Source organism: Entelurus aequoreus, linkage group LG08 (assembly GCF_033978785.1).
Source record: "Entelurus aequoreus isolate RoL-2023_Sb linkage group LG08, RoL_Eaeq_v1.1, whole genome shotgun sequence".
NCBI lineage: Eukaryota > Metazoa > Chordata > Actinopteri > Syngnathiformes > Syngnathidae > Entelurus > Entelurus aequoreus.
Window position 1 is genome coordinate 57,051,072 of NC_084738.1, and position 10,919 is coordinate 57,061,990.

General features: G+C 31.5%; 1 protein-coding gene across 1 annotated transcript; it reads left to right on the forward strand.

The window, feature by feature from the left end:
* The first annotated feature begins 3,382 nt into the window (after nt 1-3,382).
* LOC133656411 (homeobox protein Hox-B3a-like) lies at nt 3,383-9,035 on the forward strand. The gene is made up of 2 exons (XM_062057494.1): nt 3,383-3,509; nt 8,518-9,035. Exons 1-2 carry the CDS (start codon nt 3,383-3,385, stop codon nt 9,033-9,035), a joined length of 645 nt encoding a protein of 214 aa, XP_061913478.1.
* Nucleotides 9,036-10,919: the final 1,884 nt, after the last annotated feature.

A 10,919-nucleotide genomic window follows, 5' to 3' on the forward strand; every position in this document is an offset into this window, starting at 1 on the left:
TGATACATTAAAAGAAAGGAGACCTCTCACTTTTATAATATTTAGGCTAGCAATGTACAAAAACAATTGATAAAACCTAAATGCAGTATTTTAAATGTACACTTAAAACAAGTAAACCAAGAAGGTATATAAAAGCAACCGTATCAATAGTAATTGTTTCCATAATTGATTCTTGAAAATAAAATGCAAAAAAAAAATTACAAAAATACAAAAAAAATTAAATAGATTTTCATAAATTATGAAGCAATTTTGTTAATAAATAAAAATCGCAATTTGGATGTGAACGGATTTTTTGAGCACCTCTAGTGGTATTACTATTTCAGTCCAATCCGCACATAATAATAATACAACTTTAGCACAAATGTATTTTTTGAGAGTATAGCTGCGGGATTCCCAATGCAACTTTTTCACTTTCAATACGATACCAAAATTGGAGTTTTGAAAACAGTGGCAAATACTGATACGATATCAACACAAATCCTTTTATTATGTGGAATGTTAGAAAAGGTATGATCAAGTGAAATAAATCAGAAAACAATGATAGCTATGAAAATCATTAACCTATTAATTATTAACCGTCTGAATGGACATTTGCTGTCTTTAAATTCAAGTGGAGTGGTAATTGTTTAGTTTTTTGGCTGACACCTCGTGGCCACAATAATTCATGAGTGCAGTAAGTTGAATGACGCGGACACGTTTGTTACTGGATACTTTGTAATACACTTGTCGACTTTGTATAATTAATATGCAACTGAACAAATGTGACATTTTTATTGTTCAATGATTATTATGTCTAGTTTGTGTGCTATTGTTGGCTTAGCTGTATAACTACTAGCTCTAGCTGCTAGCCTATAGCCTAGCATGTTTACCTTTTGTAAATTACTTTAATAAAACAGAAGAAATTGCGCGCTTATTGGAGGACATTTAGATGTTAACTTTGCACGAGTGAACACGCTGCAGGACTGCTTGTATCGCACACGATATCACACACAAGCCAACGCGCTTCAGGGCTGCTTGTATCTCACAAGTAAACACGCTGCAGGGCTGCTTGTATCGCACATGATATCACACACAAGTAAACACGCTGCTGAACTGCTTGTATTACACATGATATCACACACAAGTCAACACGCTGCAGGGCTGCTTGTATCGCACATGATATCACACACAAGTAAACACGCTGCAGGGCTGCTTGTATCGCACATGATATTACACATTTTATATGCAAGCACATACCCCATACTTGTTATTTTGACGATATCGGGCCAATATCAGTTAGCATAAGCGTTCAGGACATGTTTGAAGAGATATAGACAAGGTGCACGGGAGGGCCTGAGTGACATCTTTGGCCAGAAAAGATCTTTCAGAGTGACTTAAAGTCCTTATTTGAGTTATGACTTCAAATCTTCATTGAAGTTATGACTTAAAGTCATTATTTAATTTATGACTTAAAGTCCTTATTTAAGTTGTGACTTAAAATCCTCATTTAAGTAACAACTTAAAATCCTTAATAAAGTTATGATTGAAAGTCCTTAAGTTGTGACTTCAAATCCTTGTTTAAGTCATGACTTAAAGTCCTTATTTAAGTAGTGACTTAAACCCCTTAGTTAAGTAGTGACTTAAACCCCTTAGTTAAGTAGTGACTTAAAGGCCTCATTAAAGTTATGACTTTAAGTGTTGACTTGACGTCCTTTTTTAAGTTGTGACTTAAAATCCTCATTGAAGTTATGACTTAGAGTCCCTTTTAAAGTTATGACTTAAAGTCCTTATTTAAGTTGACTTAACATCCTTAATTAAGTTATGACTGAAAGTCTTTATTTAAGTTGTGACTTAAACCCCTTAACTAAGTAGTGACTTAAAGTCCCGATTTAAGTTATGACTTCTTTAAGTGTTGACTTAAAGTCCTTATTTAAGTTATGACTTAAAGTCCTAATTTAAGTTGTGACTTAAACCCCTTAGTTAAGTAGTGACTTAAAGGCCTCATTAAAGTTATGACTTTAAGTGTTGACTAAAAGTCCTTATTTAAGTTGTGACTTAAAATCCTCATTGAAGTTATGACTTGGAGTCCATATTTAAGTTATGACTTAAAGGCCTTATTTAAGTTATGACTTAAAGTCCTTATTTAAGTTGACTTAACATCCTTAATTAAGTTATGACTTAAAGGCCTTATTTAAGTTATGACTTAAAGTCCTTATTTAAGTTGACTTAACATCCTTAATTAAGTTATGACTTAAAGTCCTTATTTAAGTTTTGACTTAAACCCCTTAGCTAAGTAGTGACTTAAAGTCCTGACTGAAGTTATGACTTCTTTAAGTGTTGACTTAAAGTCCTTATTTAAGTTATGACTTAAAGTCCTAATTTAAGTTGTGACTTAAACCCCTTAGTTAAGTAGTGACTTAAAGGCCTCATTACATTATGACTTTAAGTGTTGACTAAAAGTCCTTATTTAAGTTGTGACTTAAAATCCTCATTGAAGTTATGACTTAGAATCCCTATTTAAGTTATGACTTAAAGGCCTTTTTAAAGTTATGACTTAAAGGCCTTATTTAAGTTATGACTTAAAGTCCTTATTTAAGTTGACTTAACAGCCTTAATTAAGTTATGACTTAAAGTCCTTATTTAAGTTTTGACTTAAACCCCTTAGCTAAGTAGTGACTTAAAGTCCTGATTGAAGTTATGACTTCTTTAAGTGTTGACTTAAAGTCCTAATTTAAGTTGTGACTTAAACCCCTTAGTTAAGTAGTGACTTAAAGGCCTCATTAAAGTTATGACTTTAAGTGTTGACTAAAAGTCCTTATTTAAGTTGTGACTTAAAATCCTCATTGAAGTTATGACTTAGAATCCCTATTTAAGTTATGACTTAAAGGCCTTTTTTAAGTTATGACTTAAAGGCCTTATTTAATTTGACTTAACATCCTTAATTAAGTTATGACTTAAAGTCTTTATTTAAGTTGTGACTTAAACCCCTTAGCTAAGTAGTGACTTAAAGTCCTGATTGAAGTTGTGACTTCTTTAAGTGTTGACTTAAAGTCTTCATTGAAGTTATGACTTATTTAAGTAGTGACTTAAAAGTCCTCCTTGAAATTATGACTTCTTTAAGTGTTGACTTAAAATAACTTTTGAAGTGTTGACTTAAAACCCTTATTGCAGTGGTTGTGCATTGTTGTGCGACAGAGAGGTGTGTGTGTGCGACAGAGAGGTGTGTGTTGGCTGGCTGCTGTCTGAGGGTGTCAGCTGACTATTGAGCACACAAGATGGATGGTGGGCTCTCTCTCCTCCATGATTGTCCTCCTGCTTCCTCCCATGCAGGCTGTCTCTCCGCAGAGCGGTCATGTGACACCGGGGCCGCGTCACGGGGCCAAAGGGCACCGCTGTGCTGGCGATGGCGACGGCGGGGAGCGGGAGGGGCTTCTTGTCGGACGCCAAGCAGGAGCAGAAGCGCAGACGCATTTTCCCGTGGATGCAAGAGTGCAGACGTGAGGAGCAGAAAGTCCACAGCACGCTCGCAGGTTGGCAAAACTTTTTACTTTCACTTTCACAAGACAAAACATTTATTCACAATTAGCCACATGTTTCACACCAGATATTGCAACAATTCACAAATAAAAACTTTTTACTTGCACTTTCACAGGACAAAACATTTATTCACAATCATCCACATGTTTCACACGAGTTATTGCAACCATTCACAGATAAAAAGCACTTTTTAGTTTCTTTTTACATTTTAAGACCTAATGGAACTAAAAAGCAAAACCCCAAGACATTATATTTATAATACAATACATTATATTAATATTACATTATATTAATATTACAGTACATTATATTAATATTAAAATATTTTATATTAATATTACAGTACATTATGTTAATAATACAATACGTTAAATTGATAATACAGTATATTATATTAATATTACAGTACATTATATTAATAATACAATACATTATAATAATAATACAGTACATTACATTGATATTGCAGTACATTATATTATTATTACAGTACATCATAATAATACAATACAGTATATCAATAATACAGTACATTGTATTGATATTGCAGTACATTATATTGATATTGCAGTACATTATATTTATATTACAGTATGATGTACTAATAATACAGTACATTATATTATTATTACAGTACAGTATATTAATAATACAGTACATTACATTATTATTACAGTACATTATAATAATATTAGAGTACATTATGGACTTGTCCAGGGTGTATCCCGCCTTCCGCCCAAATGCAGCTGAGATAGGCTCCAGCACTCCCCGCGACCCTGAAAGGGACAAGCGGTAGAAAATGGATGGATGCATAGAGTACATTATATCAATAGTACAGTACATTTTATTAATGATACAGTACATTATATTAATAATAAAATGTATTACATTGATAATACAGTACATTATATTAATAATACAGCACATTATATTAATAATACAATTCATTACATTAATAATAAAGTACATTATATTAATAATACAGCACATTATAATAATATTACAGTACAATATATCAATAATACAGTACATTATATTAATATTGCAGTACAATATTCTAATAATACAGTACATTATATTAATAACAATACAGTACATTATAATAATGCTAAGGTTCATTATATTATTATTACGGTACATTATAGTAATAATAGAGTACATTATATGATTAATACAGTACATTATATTAATAATATAGTACATTGTATCAATGATACAGTACATTATATTATTATTACAGTACATTATAATACAGTACATTATATTAATAATACAGTACATTATAGAAAATGAATGGATGGATATCAATAATACAGTACATTATATTAATATTACAGTACATTATAATAATACAGTACATTATATTAATAATACAGTATATTATAATAATATAACATGACCTTATATCAATAATACAGTACATTATATTAATATTATAGTACATTATATCAATATTACAGTCACAACACCTGAGTGATGTTATTATCATCGCAAATATAAAATAACGCTGACTTTTGTTTGTATTGTAAACATTTTCAAAACTTACTGAAGAAAATTTAGAGTGACCATGGGTGCCCAAACTTACTTCTACTAAAGGCCGCACACCGAAAATGCAAAAGGGCCCCACTCCTAAAATTGTTAAAAAATAAGTCATACATTGTTTTCCTACTTTAAAAACACAAGTTTCTAGATTAACTTCATAGCACATCTGTCAATAATAAGTTATAATTTTTTTTTTCATGTTTTTGTTTGTTTTATGCACTTTTTGTATCAAGAAAACATCGTTTTTATACGGCAAACCCCCAAAATTTGCAATATTTAACATATTTTAATTACTTGATATGAATTATTTGCATGGAGCCAAGGGTAGGTCAATAATTCATAACATTGATTTTGATTCATTATAATTTTTTTGAGTAATGACTACTATAGAAAAAATACATTTAAATCATGGGTGTCCATACTTTTAAGGGCCCCACTCATAAAAGTGTTACTATTAAGTCATAAAATTTTTTAATTTTACTTTAAAAACATAAGTTTCTGTAGATCAACTTCAGATCCATACATCAATAAGTTTTTCATGTTTTTTCATATTTTTGTTTGTTTTATGCACTTTTTGTCACAGAAAACTTCGTTTTTTATAAAGCAAACACAAAGAAGATGCAATATTTTCCTCAAAAAATATTTCAAAGTAAAACACTTGATATTAATTAATTGGAGCCATGAATAGGTCAATAATTCATAACATTGATTTTGAGTGATTATTATTTTTGAGTAATGACTACTATAGAAAAAAAAAGTTTAAATCATGGGTGTCAAAACTTTTAAGGGCCCCACTCATAAAAGTGTTACTATTGAGTCCTATTTTTTTCATTTTACTTTAAAAACATACATTTCTATAGATCAACTTCAGATCCATACATCAATACGTTTTTTTTGGGTTTTTTTTTTTCATGTTTTTGTCTGTTTTATGCACTTTTTGTCAAAGAAAACTTATTTTTTTGTAAAGCAAACACAAAGAATGCGCAATATTTCCCTCAAAAAAATATTTCTAAGTAAAACACTTGATATTAATTAATTGGAGCCATGAATATGTCAATAATTCATAACATTGATTTTGAGTGATTATTTATATTATATAGAAAAAATAAGATTAAAACATGGGTGTCCATACTTGTAAGGGCCCCACTCATAAAAGTGTTACTATTAAGTTTTTTGGGGGGCGGGGGTTGGGGGGGGGGGGTTTGCTTTAAAACATAACTTTCTATAGATCAACTTCAGATCCATAGATCAATAAGTTGTTATTGGTTTTTTTTTTCATGTTTTTGTCTGTTTTATGCACTTTTTGTCAAAGAAAACTTATTTTATTGTAAAGCAAACACAAAGAATGCACAATATTTCCCTCAAAAAAATATTTCAAAGTAAAACACTTGATATTCATTAATTAGAGTCATGAATAGGTCAATAATTCATAACATTGATTTTGAGTGATTATTATTTTTTTAAGTAATGACTACTATAGAAAAAATAAGTTTAAAACTTGGGTGTCCATACTTTCAAGGGCCCCACTCATAAAAGTGTTACTATTAACTTTTTTTATTTTATTTTTTATTTTGCTTTAAAACATAACTTTCTATAGATCAACTTCAGATCCATGCATCAATAAGTTGTTATTGGTTTTTTTATGTTTTTGTTTGTTTTATGCACTTTTTGTCAAAGAAAACTTAGTTTTTTATAAAGCAAACATAAAGAATATGCAATATTTTCCTCAAAACATATTTCAAAGTAAAACACTTCTTATGAATAATTGGAGGCAAGAATAGGTCAATAATTCATAACATTGATTTTGAGTCATTATTATTTTTTAAGTAATGACTACTATAGAAAAAATAAGTTTAAATCATAGGTGTCCATACTTTTAAGGACCCCACTCATAAAAGTGTTACTATTGAGTCTTTAAAACATTTTTTTTTAATTTTTATTTAAAAACATAAGTTTCTATAGATCAACTTCAGATCCATATATCAATAAGTTGTTATTGTTTTTTCATGTTTTTGTTTGTTTTATGCACTTTTTGTAAAAAACAACAACTTAGTTTTGTATACCAAACAAAGAATATGCAATATTTTCCTCAAAAAATATTTCAAAGTAAAACACTTGATATTACTTAATTGGAGCCGTGAATAGGTCAATAATTCATAACATTGATTTTGAGTGATTATTATTTTGGAGTAATGACTACTATAGAAAAAAAAAGTTTAAATCATGGGTGTCAAAACTTTTAAGGGCCCCACTCATGAAAGTTTTACTATTAAGTCATACATTTTTTTAAATTTTACCTTAAAAACATAAGTTTCTATAGATCCACTTCAGATCCACACATCAATAGGTTTTTCTTGTTTTTTCATGTTTTTGTTTGTCTTATGCACTTTTTGTAAAAAAACCCCAAAAAACAACAACTTACTTTCAAAAAATATTTCAAAGTAAAACACTAGATATCAATTAATTGGAGCCATGAATAGGTCAATAATTCCTAACATTGATTTTGAGAGATTATTATTTTTGAGTAATGACTACTATATAAAAAAAAAACTTTTAAGGGCCCCACTCATAAAAGTTTTTATTTTTATTTTTTATTTTACTTTAAAACATACCTTTCTATAGATCAACTTCAGATCCATGCATCAATAAGTTTTCATTGTTTTTTTTATGTTTTTGTTTGTTTTATGCACTTTTTGTCAAAGAAAACTCAGTTTTTTATAAAGCAAACAAAGAATATGCAATATTTCCCTCAAAAAATATACCAAAGTAAAACACTTCATATGGATAATTGGAGCCATGAATAGGTCAATAATTCATAACATTGATTTTGAGTGATTATTATTTTTTAAGTAATGACTACTATACAAAAAATAAGTTTAAAACATGGGTGTCCCTACTTTTAAGGGCCCCTCTCATAAAAGTGTTACTATTAAGTTTTTTTTTTAATTTATTTTGCTTTAAAACATAACTTTCTATAGATCAACTTCGGATCCATGCATCAATACGTTTTTCATGTTTTTGTTTCTTTTATGCACTTTTTGTCAAATGAAACAAACACAAAGAATATGCAATATTTTCCTCAAAAAATATACCAAAGTAAAACACTTCATATGAATAATTGGAGCCATGAATAGGTCAATAATTCACAACATTGATTTTGAGTCATTATTATTTTTGAGTAACGACTGCTAAAAAACAGTCTGGATAGCTTGGTGTTTTTATTAGAGTCAACATTGCAACTTTTTCTCCGTATATTTCACATGTTTTACTCTTTTATTCCACTTTTATATATTTTCAAATGTCAAAAAATTAGCTGCAGACCGCAAACGGCCCCGGGGCTGCACTTTGGACACCTGGTCTGAATTTGACACGGGAACCAGAATTGTTGTTTAATGCACTATTTAAAAAAAAAAGTCTCAGGGTCTCATGCAAATAACGAATGGTCGTGTTTCCCTGCAGACAGGCCCACGGTCGGCACCGAGGGACTCAGCTCCACCCCCACGGCATGCAAGCGCACGCGCACGGCGTACACGAGCGCGCAGCTGGTGGAGCTGGAGAAGGAGTTCCACTTCAGCCGCTACCTGTGCAGGCCCAGGAGGGTGGAGATGGCGGGCCTGCTCAACCTGCAGGAGCGGCAGATCAAGATCTGGTTCCAGAACCGCAGGATGAAGCAGAAGAAGGACGAGAGGGCGCATGCGCAGCAGCATCAGCAGGGCCTGGCCCCGGCCTCCCCGGGCAGCCCCACTCTGTCCAGCCTGGGTTATGTGCACGTCGGCGGGCGGGACTACCAGCCGGCCCCGCGGAGCTACCGGGCCGAATGCCCCGAGTATCGCACCGTCAGCTCCGTGCACGAGCCGCGGTTTGACGTGCACTACCACACGGCGCAGGCGCAGGATGCAGGCGAGGATTTCCTGGCTTTTTTCTCCCAAACCCCTCAGGACAGAATCACGCGAGCGCCAAAACTGACACATTTGTAGAAGACCTACGATCTTTTCACGCAGCCGTCATTCTAGAAGCATGCATTTTTGCAGGGCCGCCCCTGGCTAATTTAGGGCCCTAAGCAGAATTTAATTTGGGACCCCACCCCCAATTCCCCCCCCCCCCCCCCGCATTTAAAAAAACTGTTTTTCACACCTTTTCATTCATGTGAAACGATTTATATACGTTTTAAATCAAACTTGAAATTAATTTACCGCATTTTTGTACTAAAAATAAATAAATACAAATTAATAAAATTTAACTGCAAAATAACATTTCTCCTGTAGATAAAACAATAATTTGCAACCTTCCTCGAACGTCTTCGGCCAGGATATTTACAAGACGAACTATTGGGGAAATATGCAATTATATTATTTTCAGTGACGGAGCAGGAAAAAGCTAGGAATACGAATTAAAAAATAATTGGTAAATAACTTGCATTTTTAACATTTATTCTGCAGCTCTTCAAGTTATATTTGTTATGAACCTTATGCGATAATATGTGTGTCCGCACGCTTTAAATTAGGGATGGTTGCACATTAAAGATGCAAACATAAATAAAAATAACATTATTTTAGCTCTTGTGTAACTTTTAGGCGACAAAGCAAATAGTTGTTATATCTTATATATACCAGGGGTGTCCAAACATTTTCCACTGAAGGCCATTATGATAGTTTTCATTTTTAAAACCAATACAATAAATCGATTTTTTTTTTTTTTACCTTTAAGGCTCCCCTCCAGTGTGGACTCAGTCATTAAATGTAAAAAATAAGTAGTATTATATTTTTTTTCAATCAACGCTTAAATCTTTAGATTAACTTCAGGTAATTTAAGTTTTTTTTTTTAAATGTTTGATGCACTTGTTTTCAAAACCTTGTTTTTAATTGCAAAAACACAAAATATGCAATATTTCCCCCCCAAAAGGTTTTCAAAGTGGAATATTTGGTGTGAAGTAATTGAAGCTTTAAATAAATAAAATTTGATTCATTATTTTTTTTCGAGCAAGGACAGTTAAATAAATCCCACTCAAATTCTGGGAAACTCAAAAGTGTTAAAAAAATATATATATATATATATATATATATATATATATATATATATATATATATATATATATATATATATATATATATATATATATTTTTTTTTTAAACTTCCATCCATCCATTTTCTACCGCTTGTCCCTTTCAACGCTTAAATCAACTTCAGATCTATCTGTTGATTATAAGTTTTTATTATTTGTTTATGTCTTTTTGGGTTGTTTTGTGCCAATTTTGTCATAGAAAACTTTTTTATATGGAAAACACACAAAATATGCAGTATTTTCCCTACAATATTTCAAGGTGGAATATTTGGTGTGAAATAATTGGAGCTTTGAATAGGTCAATTATTTATAACAACGCTGATTTTAATTCATTATTATTTTTTGAGCAATGGCAGCTTTGAAGAAAAAAACAAAACAGCCTGCATGGCAGCTTTGTGTTAAGAGAGTCAACAGTTTTTAGAATGTTAAAAAAATGGCCCCGGGCCACAATTTTGGACACCTCTGTCATATACTCTATCAATGATAAATTTATGTACAAGGCCGATAAAAAACTCGCTGCAGGCTGCAATTTGGACACCCCTGACCTATAAATGCAGAGTATCAAAATTGTGGTCAAACATTTGAATTTAACCATCAAAAATGCTCTGCTTTAAAGAGGTCATAATATAAATGATAAATAAATGGGTTATACTTGTATAGCGCTTTTCTACCTTCAAGGTACTCAAAGCGCTTTGACAGTATTTCCACATTCATCCATTCACACAAATATGAGTTTTTTTCTACATGTAAAATACTTCCTTGTGGTCTACATAACATGTAATGCTGGTTCTTTGGTCAA